We start from the raw sequence: 18,984 nt of genomic DNA on the forward strand, positions 1-18,984 counted from the left end.
TTCCCTCCCTCCCTCCCTCCCTCCCTCCCTCCCTCCCTCCCTCCCTCCCTCCCTCCCTCCCTCCTCCTCTCCCTCTCTCCCTTCCTCTCTCTTAAAAAAACAAAATCAAAATCTCTTACTTTGAATAAGATGGTAGCACAGCAGTCCCAGTTGGGTGATAAAATGCTGCCCTGAGTAACAGAATCAATTGGCATACTAGAGGATATTAACCAACTAGTTATTGAAAAAGGTATGGGAAAAGCTCTGATTTGGGATTTGCTATATTAAAATTAGGCTATTATTTTTTATAGTCTCTGCTGTCATTTTTAGTTGTTTATTGCCTGTGTATGTATTAAAATAGTGCTTATCTTCCTGTTTGTTGAGACAAGATGACCTTTATTAAAGTTGTCACTGCCCTGGCCGGTGTGGCTCAGTTAGTTGGGCGTCGTCCTGTATACTGAAAGGTCACCGGTTTGATTCCCTGTCAGGGCACATTCCAGGGTTGTAGGCTCAATCCCTGGTAGGGGGTGTGCAGATGGCAGCCAATAGGTGTTTTACTCTCACTTCCATGTTTCTTTCTCTCTCTCCCTCTCCCTTCCTCTCTCTCAAAATCAATTTTTAAAAAAAAGTTGTGTCACAGTAGGGTGATGCAAGTTCTGACTTACACATTAAGACCAATTATGTTAAAATAGTCATTTAAGATGGGAATTTTCTCTTAGTCTCCCAATTCTTACATGAGAAGAAGACTCTGAAGGGGCACTTAAAGTTTGAGTAGTAACACTTTCTAGTACCTGTTTATAGAAAAAAATTAATGACTCATCAATATACAATAAAATAAAATCCTGTTTTTTATGTCTAGCTACTCTCATGGAGCAATAGTCAGTCTAAATTGGTTTCAAACTTTTGACCATAACTTACAGTAAGAGTTATCCTGTATCACAGTCTGGCATAGAGTTGCATGCAAACATGCAGGCATACTCAAACCCACATACATGGCACACATGCCCACTCGTGTATCATGAAGCAGTAATTACTCTTACGTGTGATATGCTCTGACATTTTTTTCTTTTGATTACTTACCCACTAAATTGGTTTCATGACTCACTGATGGTTTGCATCCAGCAGTTTCTCACCTTTCTCACAAGGCCCTTAACACTTAACTTTAGCTGCTCTAGTAATGGGGGCAGTTTGTTCTTTTCTACAACTATGAAGATTTATGGCCTTTTTTCCTAGGATTCTGGTACACCCAAGCTTCTTCCTGCAGTTAACTCCTTAGCTCCCAAGGCCTCAGCACCTATGTATAATTGTGTCTTACCTGTGGAGAATTCTCCAGAACTTAAATTCAGTGAAAAATTCTAACAGATTTCTATCTGCCAGTATATGTCTACAATCATATTGATTTAACAAAAATCTGGTGAATAGATCTTAGCATTTTTTTCAACTGATAGGACTTGGACAACCATTTGATAAAGATTTTAGGATTAACCAGAACAGGAAATAAAATGAAAGCATAGTATATTCTGAGGTAAAATCTAGCCCTAGTCTGCAAAGAATGTTTTAGGTCCCATCTTTTGAGAAGAGAGATGCCAGTACGTACCACTGCCTCTGCCTATAAATGTTGGAAAAGCCCTTGGCCCTGCTGCAGGCTTCTCCACAGTTGTCATATGAAGAGAATTGACTTATGAAAGGTTATTTGTTTGGAGGGGTCTAGAGAATCCCTTCCTAGACAGGAGTAAATCCATACAGAGTTATTGGGTTATTTCCAATAACCCAATTCTAGGCCCTCTATTTGCCTACCTGCAAAATCTTGTTAGAGATCTGTCTCTAATCCAAAGTTAGTTCTGAGCAGTTGCAGTGGAAGGGCCCACTCTTTTTAATCTTCCCATCTGTGCTGTGGGTTGTGACAAGGAATAGGCATCATCCAGTGGCCGTGTATAGAATTGTCTTGGCTCTTGTTCATCGTTCTCCTCCCCAAACGTTCTGAATCAGCTGAATGGCCGTCAGCAGGAGATTGGCCAAATAACATGTGCCACATTCAGTGGACCAGATACATGCAACAATAAGCAATTTGTATTAATAACTAATAATATGAAAAATATTTCCCAATGCATCATTAAATAAAAAAAACAGGCTACTAAACAGTATATATGATATGATCCCTACTGTATGTTTTAAATAATATGTGTGTGTGCATGTAGAGAGGAAAAGCCAAGAATGATAAACATCAAAATGTTATCTTCAGATAGTAGGATTATCACTAGTGATTTTTCCTTTAAAGGTTTTCTGTACTTTTCAAATTTTCTGTCTTTGGTTGTTTTATAGTTGTAGTCAGAAAAGTCAATAAACATATTTTTATTTTATTATTATTTTCTTTTAAATATGTTTTTATTGATGTTTTAGAGACAAAGGAAGGGAGAGAGAGAGAGAAACATCAATGAGAGAGAGCATCGATCGGTTGCCTCCTGCACAGCTCCTACTGGGTATCGAGCCCACAACCCAGGCTTGTGCCCTGCCTGGGATTCGAATCAGCAACTTGGTGCATGGAGCGACAGTCAACCACTGTCCACCACTTAGCCACATCGGTTGGGTCTATAAGCATATTTTAAAATCCCTCTTGCAGTGTTTTTTCCATTTTAAAATAATAAGGGAGCTGAAAAATATAAAATATACTAAAACATTGTGCAATGTGAGGGGGGCAAGAATAATGGGTAGCCACATAATCCATACCCAGCAGGTTGGGCCTTGGCCTGAGTTAGTGGCAGTGGCTGCATGAGAGGGCAGCAGGCCCTTTGCAAGGGAGTGTGGCAGTGCCAGCCAGAGAGCCTGCAGTGCAGACCCCAGGGGCAATCCCCCTCACACACACAGACACATGCGCCTCAGCAGGGACCCTTCCTCCATCATGCAGCCATCTGTCACAGGCACTTTCTTCTTGACAGTAATATTAGTGGACTATTTAATTAAGCTAGCAAGCTCCTTGCATACATTTACATTTTACTGTCTACATTAGAGTGTCCCAGGCAGCAGAATCTTTTCTTACCCTGGATAGAATGCTGCCTCAGAAATCTGCTGACATTAGGGATTTGCCCCGGATGATTTTGGTGTCTACACAGGACGGCGGGAGCTCCACCTTTCAAGGGGCTGGAGAGCTCTGACCCTGGACATTCTCCGTGCAGATCTTTGTGAGGCAAAGGACAGAACAGGGACCACATGCCCTTCACCAGCTCAGAGACCAGATCTGCCTTCAGTCATGCACCACCACCTCTGCTCCGGAGGGAACAGCTTTGTCCCTGAATGCTGTCCGCAGCCTGCTTTGCTAGAAGGTTGTTAGGTTTAATGAAAGAGGAGTGAAAGCTGTTGGGAGATCTGAGCTGTTAGGATACATCTGTTAGCATGAGAGGCCTTGGAAGAAAACCATCCACTCTAGAATGCACTGTTCATGTCAGCTGTTTTCAGTTGTAGGCATGGTAAGGGTTTCTCCTGTCTGCAGTTTGTATTTCTGACCATCTGCTTGCCACCCCAGGCCTCCGCGCCTGCATGCTTGAAGAAGGAAAGGCAGCCGTCTTGCAGCTGCCATTTTTAGCACTTTTAGCACTAGGACCCCCAAATGTGTTCTGTCCTTTCTTCCCCTTTGTGAATCTGGGACTGGTGAACCCATCCCCTGAAATAACTATTTCCCAAGGTTTCTAGATTCTTAATTCCAAGTTTAGATGTCAGCATTGTAACCAGAAGGCAGCCACATCTTGGGCTGGTATGGTTTCTTGTTTGCCAATACTTTGGCAGTGCTAGGAGCACTCAGGCAACGTGAAGGGGTGGATATTTAGTTTATTACTTTAATTCTAGCATTCGGTATTTAATCATTTACTTTATGCTAAGCCTGTGCTAAGTGCTTTACTGATATTTTCTCATTTCACCTTTACAACACGTGCGAGTCAGGTATGACCCCCTTGAGACAGTTGATGCTGAGAGAAGGTGAGTTGCCAAGGCAATTGTTTGAAAAGTTTGTGGGAATTGCGGAGCTGCGTGATCCCAAAGCCGTGCTTGTAACCACCGCACACCATTTCTCATTCCAGAAGTTCCCATGTGTTTATATTCTTGTCTTAGAACTGCATTTGAGTGCTTCTATGAATCATCCAGGAAAATGTCAGAAAATTTAAAAGAATCTAAACACCCCCCTCACACACACACCCCACCCCCAGCTTTGTTGGGAACCTTTTGCTATGAAATGCCGCATCTCGCTGTCTTTTGCCACATACAGGCTTCTAGGAGATGCATCAGGAACCTTGAGCCCAGTGTACCCTTTTATTCTATTGAAAAGTCTGCCTGAAACCGTCGCCTCCTTTTCAACCTGATCTGCTGGGATTGACGATCTGAACTCTAAGAAAGGAACCTGGAGGTCCTCTCACCTCTCTACTTTGAGCCTTGACTCACCTCCAGTTTTCAGCCTCCTGCTTCACTCTCTTCTGGGATTCACATGGCCCCTCTTGGGCCTCCATCCCTCTCTTCTCTTAGAAAGCCCTTGGTGTGTCCTCTGCAGGGAAGAATTGTGTTTCCTAATACTACCTCTTATTTCTCTGCTGGTTCCAAATCTCCATGCACAGGCTCAGTGATCCTGCTACCTTCCCAGGCCCCTCACCAAAAGGAGGTTTGGAATGCGGGGGGTTGGAGCAGGTGGCATGGGCCACTGCTAATATTGAGTGTGCACATAGGAACAGTAGGCCTTTTGTCTTTCTTCACTTAGCAATTGTCCTTAACCAGAGGCTTTCTGTTACACAGCTGAGTCACTTAACTATGGAGATCCCCTACTAGAAATACAGTTTTTTTTCTATTGGGACCCAATAATTGATTAATTAACACTACCTGCTGGCTATAAAGTTTAACCTTGAAAATCCTGCTATATTTATTTTTCTAAGAATGATATTGTGGCATTTGGGGTACCTGCATTTTATAACACCTTAATTAAACTTTTGTTCCTTATATTATCTCAGATGATGACTTATTTTTTAAATTGCTGGTATTTCAGATTCCACTTGGATTCAGGGGGAAGGGAGGTCCTCATGCTGTGTTCTGTCAGGCTCTTAAAAAAGCACCAGAAATAAAATGTCTGCATTTGATGTTTATAGTTAATTATGTCAGTGACGCATAATCTGGAATCAAATTTAGTTTTGCTTTCTATGGCTGTTTTGGCAGTCCTGTGAGTGGCTAGAGTGGAAGATTTGGTCTTGGCAGAAAAATAACTGCTGTGACTCAGAGCTCCAAAGGGACAGGTGATTGATTAAAAGATCCTATTTTAAAATGAGCTGGGTTTTACCAGGACTGGCTTATGCAAGCATCTCAGCCAGCAACCTCCTGTCAGTCAGCTTGCTAGACAGGGCACGCAGAGACCTTGGGCTACATGAAGTTTCAGCTTCCGATGCAGCCTCATCCTCATTCCAACCCAGAGTCAGCCTCCAGAGACCTTTAAGACAGCACCCCTCAGTACCCCACAGGAACTTGTAGTTATGCCAGGTAAAAATAATTTCAAAAGAGGCTGTGAGGATATGGTTCAAGCATATAGGTGGCTGGAGTCCACTCTGACCCAAAGAGAGAATTTGGGGTACCCAAAGAGATAAAAATTTCATGGACTTCAAAGTATCCTGTAAACATTTTCAGGTTGGTTTTTCATTTTTGAAATTTTTATTTTTCAATTACAGTTTACATAGAGTGTTATATTAGTTTCAGGTGTATAACCCAGTGATCAAACATTTATATAACTTATGAAATGATCACTCTGATAAATCTCGTACCCATCTGACCCCATACACAGTTATTACAATATTATTTACTATATTTCCTATGTTGTACTTGACATCCATGACTATTCTGTAACTACCGATTTGTACTTCTTTTTTTTTATGTTTACCAGTTTATTAAAGGATATGGTAAAGGATGAAGGTGAACAGCCAAATAAAGACACATAGGGCAGGGTCTAGGAGGATCCTGAATGCAGGAGCTTCTGTCTCCGTGGAGTTGGGGGGTGTCAACCAGTGTGGATGCACTCACCAGCCTGGAAACTCTCCAAGCCCCCTACTGTTGGGATTTTAGGGATGCTCCCTCACAGAGGCATGATCAATTGTTCACTTCACTTCCAGTCCCTCTCCCCTGTCTGGAGGATGAAGGGTGTGGCTGGAAATTCCCAGCTGCTTCTTCATTTTTGCTTTCCTTAGGAATTAAATTTCTCTTTACTTTAGATAGAACAAAAATTGAAGACTCAGTAAATTTGGTTTTTATGAAACCAAACCTTTCCTAATTATTGTAAGCCACAATGTCTTTCTCTTCACTGCCTTCTAGAATATATACTATATGGAAAATTTTCACTTATTTTGCACTTCTCATAGTCAGTGAAAGCTTATTATTTAATATTTCATTTTGTTAAGTCTTGCTTCTACTCTACATGACCTGTAAGCTACTGATGGAAAATAATTATAATAATCATAGCTGGTAATAATTTGAGAGGTTACTGTATACAAGGTGTATTAGGCAGGATGGACTAGGTTATGCTGCAATATCAAATGACCTCGAAACCTTGGTGGCTTAACATAACACAGTTCTTTTTTTCCTTGCTCATTGTAAGTGTCCCTTGGAGTCATCAGGCAGCCTCTGCTCCATGTAGACTCTCAGGATCTAGACTGACAGAGGCTCTGTCATGACCTGTGCTCCTACAGTCTTCCCAGCACAGTAAGGGGATGTGACAAATTGCACACCACCTCTTTTTTAATTTTTATTTTTATGAATTTATTGGGATGACATTGGTTAATAAAATTATACAAGTTTCAAGTGTACAGTTCTATATAATACATCATCTGTATATTGTATTGTGTGTTCACAACCCCAAGTCAAGTCTTTATCCATTACTATTTATCTCCCCTTTACCCCTTTCTACCTCCCTTCAACCTCCCTTCATTCCCCTTTCCCTGAATTAGATTAATCACCCTACTTTTGTCTGTGTCTGTTTTGTTTGTTTGTTTTTGTTAATCCCTTCAACTTTTTCACCCATCACCCTAACTTTTCCTATCTGGCAACTGTCAAAATGTTCTTTTTGTCAATGAGTCTGTTTCTGATCTGCTTGTTTGTTTTTGTTTTTTAGATTCCACACGTAAGTGAAATCACATGGTATTTTTCTGACTTACTTCACTCAACACAATACCCTCTAGGTCCATCCATGCTGTTGCAGATGGCAAGATTTCATTCTTTTTTTTTTTTTTTTTTAATGGCTGAGTGATATTCCATTGTATTTATGCACCACTTCTTTATCCATTCATCTATTGATAGGCTGCTTCCATATCTTGGCTATTGTAAATAATGCTCCTATGAACATATGGATGCATAAGTCTTTTGATTTGGTGTTTCGAGTTTCTTCTGATAAATACCCAGAAGTGGAATTGCTGGATCCTTTTTTGTCTCTTCTTATAGCCTGTGTTTTAAAGTCTATTTTGTCTGGTATAAGTGTTGCTACCACAGCTTTTTTTTTTTTTTTTTTTCCCAATGAAATAGCTTTATCCATCCCTTACTTTCTGTCTGTGTGTCTTTTTATCTGAACCAAGTCTCTTGTAAGCAGTATACAATATATAAGGGTCTTGTTTTGTTATTCATTCAACTACCATATCTTTTTTTTAAAAAAATATTTCTATTGGTTTTCAGAGAGAGAGGAAGGGAGAGGGAGAGAGAAAGAGAAACATCATTATGAGAGCAGGACATCAATTGGCTACCTCCTGCATACCCGGGATCAAGCCTGAAATTTGGGCATGAGCCCTGACCAGGAATTGAAGCGGCGACCTTTTCTATCCAGGATCTGTCATTATTTTTTTTTTAAAGTTTTCAATTCCTTGCTATTTTTCTAAAGAGATTTTCAATTCCTTGCTATCTGTTTTCTCCTGTCAACGTCATGATGCAAACATTTGTATGCTTGAAGTCTCAGAGGGTGTTTATACCATTCCCATTTTTTAAGATGCTTTTTTCTTTTTGCTGTGCTGTTCTGATTGGGTGTTTTATGCTTCCTTATCTTCCAAATTGCTGGTTTGATCCTCTGCTTTTATCTAATGCACTATTGATTCCTGCAGTGTATTCTTCATTTTAGTCAGTATATTTTTCATTTGTGACTGGTTCTTTTTTATATTTTCTTTATCCATTTTTATGTTTCCTATCTGATTGTTGAAGTTCTCACTAAGTTCATTTACTCTTCCCTAAGTTCATCAAGCATCCTTATAGTCAATGTTTTGAACTCTGCATCTGGTCAATTGCTTGTCTCCATTTTATTTATTAAAACTCTCCATTGAGGGTTCTGGGTGGAAGAGGTCAATGGGGGGAAAAGGGGGCATCTGTAATATTTTGAATAAATAAATTAATTAATTAATTAATTAATAATTTTTAAAAACCTCTCCATTAATCTTTAGAGAGAGAGAGAAAGGGAGAGGGAGTGAGAGAGCGAAACATTGATGTGAGAGTGAAACACTGATTGGCTGCCTCCTGCACACCACCTACTGGGCATCAGGCCCTCAACTGGGTATGTGCCCTGACCAGGAATCGAACCAGCAATCCTTCAGTGCATGGGATGATACCCAACCAACTGAGCCACACTGGCCAGGGGTACAGCAGCCTGTCTGCATTTTATATAGTTCTTTTTCTGGAGTTTTGTTCTGTTCTTTCATTTAGGACAAGTTTCTTTATCTTCTCATTTTGGCAGCCTCCCAGTGTTTATTTTTATATATTAGGTAGAGCTACTACGTCTGCCAGTCTTCATAAAGTGGCCTTATGTAGTAGGTATCCTGTAGGCTCAGTGGGACAGCCTCCTCAGTCAGCCTAGCTGGGCATTTCAGGTGCACACCCCCATCCCCCTTGTGTGCTGTGTGTGCCCTCCTATGTAGTTGGGCCTTGATTGCTGTTGACACGTCAGTGTAGCCTGGAGTGACTACGGTGGGCTGAGGAGAAAGCCCAGGATACAGAGCTGCTGTACATGTGTCAGCATTTGCTGCTGTGTTAGGAGATGTTGCTGCCATCTTACCTCTTGAGATCAGCATCTCCAGCTAGGCCTGTAATCACCTCTTTTCCATCAGAGCCCAAAGCCAAAGAGAGGTCAATAAGAGTTTCTAATTATTCTTGCCAGCCTTTTGACAAGGTGGTAGGTACTTGGTAAGTGGGGTAGGTTTACCTGCATGCTCCTGTGGATGGTGACCCAAGACATGCAGTGCATTAGAAGGGAGCTGGCATAAATAGTTGATGGAATGTTCAGCAAAGAAACAATTTTGTATATACAAAGACATAATGCCCTTTGAAAAGTTGTATAGAGAATGTTTGGATTTACCCACCTTAGATGATAGCCCAAAGAAGGATTTTACTTAAAATGAAAGCTGAAAGTTTTGACAAAGATAAGAATTTGTTAGTTACAACTACTTGAAGGCTTTACCATGTGCTTTGATTTTAGCCTATTAGATGAGCTCTAAGAGGAGATTTTGCTGAGTCACTCAGAAGCAAAGTGAGACCCATAGGCCCGTGAGCTGGGGATCAAGGAAAGAGCTGAAGGGCAGGGCAACCTGCCAGAGTGTGCAATGTGTGTGTGTGTGTGTGTGTGTCCAGTGCATGTCGAGGTTGAATGTAGGGTTATGAAATGGCTGAGAACTGGCCATTTTAGGAAGAATGCTATTATTCATTCTTCTATTATGCTGCTATACTCCTATGCTATTCTATTCTAATATGCTGTTACGATTTTTCTACCAAATCATCTCTTTTAGTGTTGAACAGCATGAAGTAACTTCTGCTTTTTCCTCTTTTAGACCACTGCTGTTCCAGACAAGTGAACATGTGGCCAGTAGTCCTGCACTGGGGGACATTATTCCATTCAGCATCATTATTCAGTTTTTGTTCACAAGAGCACCTGCTGAGCTGAAATCCCCCTTCCAGGTAATAAAGTGAAGCCACAACCCTGTTATGAGTCTTCCCACTTCACTCTGTGACTACAGAGCCCCGTTCACGGAATGCATTCCGGGCCCTCTCTTTGTCCTATTTAGTCTGGATTTCTGTCTTAGCAGCGAATCACTAAGGAAAAAAAATTTCCATTGCCCTGCAGTGTAAGAATTACCTGATGAATCCAGAATTAGCCCTTTAAATAATAATGACACAAGTAATTTATGTTCATAAAGCTTTTTTGATAGAGGCCCATTTCCTTTGCTGACCCATCTTCAGCTGGTAAATCCACAAGGCTCCTTGGGAGCTAGGAAGACGCACCAAGGGCTATGCCACCTTCCCTCAGGCAGGGATTGGAGGTTATTTCACACTGGAAATCCTTGAGAGCACTTTTTGAACAAGCACTTGCGCCGTTCACTGAAGCATGTGTATGCACTTCTCTAATTGTGTTTCAACCCTTCAGAGGGCAGAATGGTCCCATGCACGCTTCTCCCAGTGGCTGGATGACCACCCATCTGAAAAGGACAGGCTTCTTCTCATCAGGTAAAGTCATGTGTTCCAGGGGCACCTGTCTCTTCTAGAAACCCAGGGAGAGTAGAAAGACTGAGGGAAGAGGAAGGAACAGTTCCTGGGTGGATGTGTACACGTGGTGGCACCTCCTAGTGGCAGGCCACATCACTGCATGGGCACCTGACAGAACCAGGGGACACGGCCGTTTTTGCTTTCCGGTTCCTTCACTTCCAAATCTTCATATCCCTTTTGTGCTGTCCCATGCCTGATGCAGCCCTAAGAACTATGCTCTTCTGGTTTTGAAAACCAGCTTCAGCTATGAAAAAAATCCTTCCTTAGCTCCTCATTTTCTGCTTCATTTTCATGTGTTGCAGTTATTGAATTGGTGGAGCACAGATGTGAGTAAACTTTTAAAAATACTCAACTATGATGCAGTTATTAGTAGAAAATAAGGACAACCTAGCAGCTATTTAGATACCATGTGCCCTCCAGTAGTGCCCCACAAATGTGTCTGTGCACATACACACGTGCACAGGCACAGACACAGACACACCCCTTCCATCCAGCCATGCCCAGGGTAGGATGCTTTAACTGTCACATATGACTATTAAGCATCTCTAGTCCATCAGCATTCTCCTCTGAAGTTGTTCTCACCACAATCTCCGGAGACCTTTTAGCCCCCAAACCCAAGCATTTCTGTTCTTAAGCTCTGTACCGTTGGCTAGAGTTGACAGCTGCTTCCTTCTTGAAACTCCTCATTGACTGGCTGACTGAACACATTTTTCTTGATGCTTACTGTATGCTAGGCCCTGAGGACACAAAGCAAACAGAGACACAGCCCTTCCTTTTCGGAGCTTCCATGACACCATGGTCATCTGTTTCTGTTGTAAGCTTTCTGGCCATTCTTTTCCTCAGCCTCATTTGCTGAGTTGCCTGCTGTCCACTGATTAAATGCCATCATTTCCCACAGTTTGTTCCTGGCTCATTTTCCTTCACATTCTATCTGTACTTTGGTCCCCAAGTGGGCTCATCCAGACCCATGACGCTAATGACCTCTTCTGTCCCGATGGCTTCCAGGTCTGTGACTCACCTTGATTGCCTAGGGCCTCAGGCCAGCAGATTTGCTGTCATATGTCACCACTCAAAGTTCCACAGAAGTCTCGACCCCAAAATATTAAAAATAAATCATCTTTCCTCTCAGCTCTACTTTTTGCTCTAGACTCCATGTCTTGGATAAAGTGTCACCATCATTTACCCAGCAAGCTAGAACCTTTAAGTCATCATTCAGCTCATCACCCACGTCCTCCAAATCCAGTCAGTTGTACGTCTTAAATAGCTCTTGAAACCATTCTCAGTTCCCCCAGAGGATCCTGATGATGTTGATCTGGAGATCACAGCCCCCAACAAGGCTTTCTTGAGCCTAAGTGCAGGTAATGAATTGGGTTCCCCAAAGCCAATATGGTGATGTGCTATCAACCATGTTTGCACTCTGGAATCGCTTATAGAGCTTTGGAAAATCCTGGTGTTCAGACTACCTAAGAATCTCTCGAGCTGGGACCTGGTATAGGATTTCTTATAGCTGCCCAGGCAGCTCTACAGCACAGCCAAGGCTGAGACCCACTGCCCTGGTGTCAGGTGAGAGTCCACCAAGGAGGGATGCTATGAGACGTCATTGAGGAACACCAGCCCAGCTTCAGGGAGTGGCACTGAGCTCTCAGGTTTGGTACCCAGAGCCCACCTGAGCCACTCACTCTCCATGCGCCTCTGTGAATAAAAAGTAGATTAGCCCCCCTGCTTATCTCTTACTCTTCTCAGCTATGAGCATCTAAAAAGTAAATTAGCCCTCGTCCTTGCTTATCTCTTACACTTCTCAACTATGAGCATCTGACCAAGAAATGGGAAAGGATGCCAAGTGAGACTTCCAGCAGTTCATGAGACTGGTTAAAACTGCCCTCAGAAAAGGCATTTGGGCCTCGGCTAACTCAGGGATTTGCAATGTCTTTGTGGATTTTTTATTCTGAGTCCCAAAGACTCACTCAGCTGCCACCCACTTGGTAATAGAAGAGTATTTAGAATTCAGTAAATTGAACAGGGTTCATTTTTGTCTTGTTAACAAGTTGGAATGAGTTCATCCACAACAGTTGTCCTGCTGTGGACACAGCACACATCCTTTTTCTTTGCTTTTTTTAAAAAACGTATCCTGGGTGATTTCATCAGCAGTGCTGTTGCTAAACCTATGTTTAGCAACTGAAAATCATGCTAAGAAATAATGTCATGCTTTTTAAATAAGATCTATCCATCATTCCACACATGTCTGATATCAGAATCTTTATGCTCTGAGCAGCATATCGAGCCCTCCCTGGGGGATTCCAAAACAGCATGCTCTTGCTGCCACCCAGGCCGCTGGCAAGGCAGGGAGCTTTGTCCTCTAAGCATGTTCTCTCTTCTCTGTTACTGCAAACTGATTTTGTCCCCACGTGCTAGAGCACCACTGGATGAATTTCTTTCCCCTATAAATAAGCCCAGGGTGAGTGTTACTCTTTAAATGTCAGTAAATCTGTTTTAGCTTTTGGGGCAAACCTTGTTATATACTCTCCTGTCCCTTCTAGCACAGTACATTAGGTTGTCATAAACTAGGGCAAGTTGAGGATAGGGGACAACTGCTGCTGAGTAAATGGCAAGTGATGAATTCTCTCTGCCTTCCTTTCTGTTTCCTTTTGACACCAGATGTTTCTGTAGAGCTTGAGTGGACACTTGTCAAGTTAATTTTAAAATTAGAGTAACCGCTGACTCAAGGGCCAAGTGGTGTAAGTGGGGAAAATTGTATCTACTCAGCTCCCACCAGTTAGGTACTCCAGACTTGTCTGCCCTCAGATACGGAGGCTGCACCCTGGGGGAAGACCTGTGGGTCTGTAACCGTTGACTGTGTTTTCAGTAAAGATGAAGACTGAGTTTTTGATGAAAAGATTTCTAAAGCTCTGCAGAAGTGGTAGGATTGGCCTCAAGCCCATTTATTTTTGATGTTTGTAATGGAGCAGCAACTCTCTCTTACTGTGACCCTCTTGTCCTTTGCTTTTCCTTAGTCTAAGTAAAACACCTTTATGACGTCAAAAAATGTTTACAGACTATTTGCCTATTGGTATTTTTTATCTATACAATTATCATACAATTTTCAGTACAGATGCATCTTTGGACCCCTTGCCCTCTTACCCTGGCCCAGGTCCCACAAGCTAGGAACCGTTCCCTCAACTCCTGTCCTTCGGATCCCTGCAGATGGAGGGTAATGGTTGGTCTCTCCTGCTGGTGTCCCTATGGCACTAGATGTCTGCCAGTTCTGGGGACTGGGTGCCTGAGATGAGTCCAGAAGGGAGGATGGAGGCAGGAAAATCCAGTGTTTACCTGTCTACAAAGACATGAGGTAGATCCTGAAGTCATTTATGTATTTCAGTACTAAGTATGCTGATACTTACTCCCTGACAGAAATCAACTTTGTGCTCCATAAAAGCCTCCCCTTGGCTAGTTTATATCACATTGAGCAGTTTTGCCATGTTACAAACTATTCCTTTACTAGTTGTTTGCACAATTCCTGTACTAATTTTTTTCAGTAAGTGTACTAATAATTCTTTTTGGTTACAAACCAGAATTAGGACTAGTTCTTACTTTCAAGAAAGCTGAGGTTTTGCTCAAGCAAATGAAGTATTTAAGAATTGCTTGAAAATCTCACTCTGATTTTATGTGTGAGGGCAGCTTTAACCTGTTTTTTCTCTCCATAGTTCTGATGGTGTTTTTGATGAATACCAGGAAAACTAGCCAAACTCATTTCTGAACTTTCTTCTACATATTGTGTAGTTCATATGTCTCATACGTTTGAATGCACATGAAACTACTATATTGATTATATTGATTTTTGTACTGTGTTAAAATGGATCTATCCATTCACTAAAGAACAATTACAGTTTCTGAGAATTTCAGTGTAGAAATGTCTTAGACTGATAGACACTCTGTATCCCCCAAAAGTATATACACACTTTGAATAATTATAAAGGCAGAATACATTTCACTTTCAAAATGTAATAGAATCTACAGCTACCAGCTGTTAAAGTGTGTATACATTTTTTTGGGATACCCTCTATACACACATACACACACACACACACACACACACACACATATTATTGTCTCAAAGACACTTGGGGCCCTTGGGGGTTTTTCACTGTGCATAAATCTCCAGGGACTACATTTTGGGAGTAGGGCAATTGCCCAGTATGCCATAGCAACTTGAAAATTACTAAAAGAAGCACTTTTTCCCCCCCATAAAGAAGTTGCTTCATTAAGGCCCAACTCTGACATGAACTCAGGCATCTCACAAAACTATTCTTGAAGAACATTAAATTCCATTTTGCATGCCTTTGCTGCTTTCGAGGACCCCAACAATCATGTTTTCTCTTTTACTTTCTTCTGCACTTCTATTTTCCTTTTTATTATAGTTCTATCTCCCTGTATTTCTAATTCATTTTTTAATTCATTCATCATGCATTTGTTAAGCACTAGGTCCTGGGTTACATAAATGAATAAAATGGCTCCAAACCTCAAACTGACCAATGAACAGGTAACACTCTAATGTGATACAAATATAAATGTCTTGCTCAATTACATGGAGAATCTGAGGCCTCCTGGAAGTGTAGTGGGGGGAACAGTATTTAAGTGCTTTATAGGTACATATGTGTACCTGGAAGAGAGCTAAGTGCTTTAGAATAAAATCTTTTAATTCTCCTACCTGTATTGTGTATATATTCTTCCCATTTTGCAGATGAGCAAGTTAGCTCAAATGTAGCTCAGATCATACAGCTGGGTAGTGGGACAGAGTCTGATCACTGGCTAGGCTGCTTAAATAAAGGCGGCCAGCCCTCCACATTATGTAAATCATGCCCCGAGCTGAGCACGGTGCCAGCCTTCAGGGATCCCAAATGCTGGGACCCGGCTAAGCCAGGGCTGTTGACGCAGACGGTGCATCAACAGGGTGGCTGCAGGGCTTTGTGCGGCCTGGAGTTAGGAAAGGCTTCCTCAAAAAGAGGCTATTTGAGCTGGGTCCTAAGTAAAGAGCTCTACAAGGAAGAAAGCAAGGACGGGGGAGAACATTCCAAGGATAAGGAAGATAATGAGAAAGGCCCAAAAGAATAGGTCTTAATAACGATGAGACAGTGTGGTCGAAGAGAAACGGGCCTTTGTAGCCTACCTTGTTCAGCCCAGACATGGTGCAGCCATGCGTGCACACACCCCTGCTCTCCCAGGGTGGGCACTGGGGTTGGACTTGGAGTCACAAACGGAGTGAAGCTGGTCTGCAATATGTGTTTGTAACACAAACAATGGAAACTAGTGATTTGAGGCCACAGCAAACTGTCTACAACCCAGCAGAAGCACAGACAGAGTTGGGGGTGGGGGGAGAATTTACATTATCCTAATGGGAATAGGGCATGGCCAGTGATGGACTACAGGCAGATGGCTCTTGCTGTAGTGTGGCAGATCCGCTAGCACAGGGCTGAGACAGCACTAGGATGACCACCATCTACAAAGCTGCAGCAGTAATTAGGGCACAAATGGCAGGATTCAAACTGAAGGAAACGGGAGAGGAGGGACTGGATGTGGAAATACATAAGACAAATTAATAGGACTTGGTAAATAAGTGTAGTATTGAAGGAGAGCTTTAAAGAGAGGCCTTTGGGAGATGACAGTGAAATAGGGAAAGGGGGGCAGAACACTACCCTAGAGGTATTCCCCCTCCCCCGTTTCTTCTCTTCTGTTTTTTGATAGACTTCATTTTTTTTTTTTAATATATCTTTATTTCAGAGAGAGGAAAGGGGGAGAGAGAGAGATAGAAACATCAATGATAAGAGAGTCATTGATCAGCTGCAGCCCCCAACTGGGCATGTGCCCTGACCGGGAATTGAACCCCGATTGCCTGGATCCTAGGTCAACGCTCAACCGCTGAGCCACACCCGACCGGGCGAGACTTCATTTTTTAGAGCAGATTTAGGTTCACAGCAAATTTGAGAAGGTAGAGATTTCCCATACGTGCCCTGCCCCCACACATGCATAGCCTCCCCCATTATCAACATCCCCCACCAGAGTGGTGCATTTATATCAGTGAACACAGTGAGACATCACTATCACCCATGAACACAGTGAGACATCACTATCACCCAAAGCCCAGTTTACACTAGCGTTCACTGTGGTGCTGTACATTCATTCTGTGCGTTTGGACTGCCCTAGGTTTCAGCAGGGGAATTTGAAGAATACCTGGGAAAAATCAGGCAAAAATATCCAGAATGCAGGTAGAAACAGAAATCTGGAGGAAGGTCAGGGCTGGAAATAAGAGATTGGTGATTCAATTATGTATATAGTAGCTGAGACTATGAAAGTGGAGTGGCACTACAGAGCAAGTGGTAAGCTGGACAGACTCCGGGCAAATATATTCCCCACAGTTAAATGAAAATAATGAACAACCTGACCAAGGATAATAGTTTGTGTTTGGGAGCAAAACAACCAGTTGAGAATTAGATATTAGATGGGAATTGAGACTGCGTATGTGAGCTAATGGTATTAACTTACATCTTTATGGAAATTTTGTAATTTGAGTTGTGAAACTTTTTAACAATGATAAAAATGTTTTACCTGGGGTTTAAATAGACCAATAAAATAAAATCTTTTAACCATTTTTTTTTTTTAGTTCCACTTTAACATGACCTAACACCTAAACAGATCATCTAGTTCAAGGATTGAAAACTTTTTCCATGAAGGGCCACATACTAAATATTTTAGGCTTTGCAGGCCATATGGCCTCTGCCTGACTATTCAAGTCTGCCAATGTAGTGTCAAAGCCACCATAGACAATACATAAACAAACATGCATAGAGCTAGATTTGGCCTGTGGGCAGCAGTTTGCTAACCCTCTGATCTAATGCATGAGAACATTATAGTAAAAAAATAACTGACTGGTATCACATACCCTTGACTAAATTCAGACTGCCTCATTATTACATCATTTGGCAAAAATTCGAACCCAAGAGCAGTTGTCCTTGTGGGTTCATGGTCCATCAAGTAACAGTACAGTGCACCTACCGGTGTTACAGTGTACACCAAGGGCTCCAGCCCCCGGCTCCTGAGCATACCTTCCTACAGTGAGCTCTAAATAGGCACAGGCTCCATAAGGCTTTTCAGAAGTCTGATAGGGAAATAGAGGAAAGGGAAACAGAATCATCTCTGAGGCCAGAGAGTCCGATTGTATAATTAGACTAAGTACAATGCAGACTGAGGTTTAGTTTTGCACCTGAACCATAGTAACACTACCAATAAATGTTTGAAGGCAGTTAGTTGACCACTTAGCTTATGGAACTAGGCACAGCAGTTCCAGAAATGGTCTTCTTTTATATATTGACACTGTCTAAGCTGTTTAATTTTTTGACATTGTTTTCATTTTGGTTTTCAGGGGAGCCCTGGAAGCTTATGTTCAATCAGTAAGAAGTAGAGAAGGCAAAGAATTTGCACCAGTTTACCCCATAATGGTTCAACTGCTTCAAAAAGCTATGTCTACTCTTCAGTAATAATGTGAAGTATTTCTTAATCTCCATTTTGGGCTAACCCAAAGACAGCTACTATTCACTATTTTTAAAATGTAATCAACTTTTCTGTATTTCCTATTGCTTTTTCTCTCTTTAGCCCTTCTAATTAAGTAGCATAAAATGTCAAAAATCACCACCATGTTCTAACTCCAGGAACCTGATTTTTCAGAAAGACATCCAACTCTTTCTCTCTCCTTTCAGGCTTTTCTACAAGGCTAAAGTTTCTTTCCCATCACTGAGTCCCCCCTGTAGGTACCCACACATACTAAGTCCTCACTGCTTTTTAAGGTTTATGATCAAGTAACCCTGCTTCCCCCAACCAACTTTGTTCCTCACTAGATATGAAGGCCAGTGGTTTCCACATGTGGCTGCACATTATAATCAGTTGTGGAAGCTTGAAAATCCTGATATTAATTTGTACCCCATATTAACACATTTGGGGTGGGTAGGAGCCAGGCTTTTTTTTTTTTTTTTTTTTAATGTTTTTATTGATTTCAGAGAGGGAGAGGGAGATAGAAACATCAATGAGAATCATCAATAGACTGCCTCCTGCACTCCCCCTACTGGGGGTCAAGCCCGCAACCTGAGCATTTGCCCTAACTGGGAATTGAACTGTGATGGCCAGGTTCATGGGTCGACCCTCAACCACTGAGGCACATGAGCCAGGCCAGGCATTAGTATTTTTAAAATACATCCCCAAGTATTTCAAATATGCAACAAAGTTTGGGAACCACTGGCATATCCCAAAGCATCTTTAAAGATGTAGAGCTAAATGTTGTTTAAATGTCATACTGTGTCTGTAATAAAGATAGAGCAAGGCTGTCTTTACACTTTTGTGTCATTTTATTAAAAGTAGACTTTAGGGGCTGTTAAACTTTGTAACAAGATGCCAAATTAAAAATAAAATTTTTACTCTACAAAGATTCTATAGTAGATAATC

The 18,984-nt window shown here is 41.8% G+C and overlaps 1 protein-coding gene across 1 annotated transcript in view; it reads left to right on the plus strand.

Annotated features, from left to right (window-relative positions):
- The window catches only part of COG5 (component of oligomeric golgi complex 5), a 324,959-nt gene extending 305,992 nt beyond the window's left edge, over positions 1-18,967 (plus strand). The window contains exons 20-22 of the mRNA XM_087821091.1: positions 9,786-9,912; positions 10,379-10,458; positions 17,912-18,967. Of these exons, the coding sequence (XP_087677217.1) occupies positions 9,786-9,912; positions 10,379-10,458; positions 17,912-18,026 (322 nt within the window). The 3' untranslated portion in view covers positions 18,027-18,967. The remainder of the gene's footprint in view (positions 1-9,785; positions 9,913-10,378; positions 10,459-17,911) is intronic.
- The last annotated feature ends 17 nt before the right edge of the window (positions 18,968-18,984 follow it).

This window comes from Miniopterus natalensis, chromosome 10 (genome assembly GCF_054644295.1).
Source record: "Miniopterus natalensis isolate mMinNat1 chromosome 10, mMinNat1.hap1, whole genome shotgun sequence".
Classification (NCBI taxonomy): Eukaryota; Metazoa; Chordata; class Mammalia; order Chiroptera; family Miniopteridae; genus Miniopterus; species Miniopterus natalensis.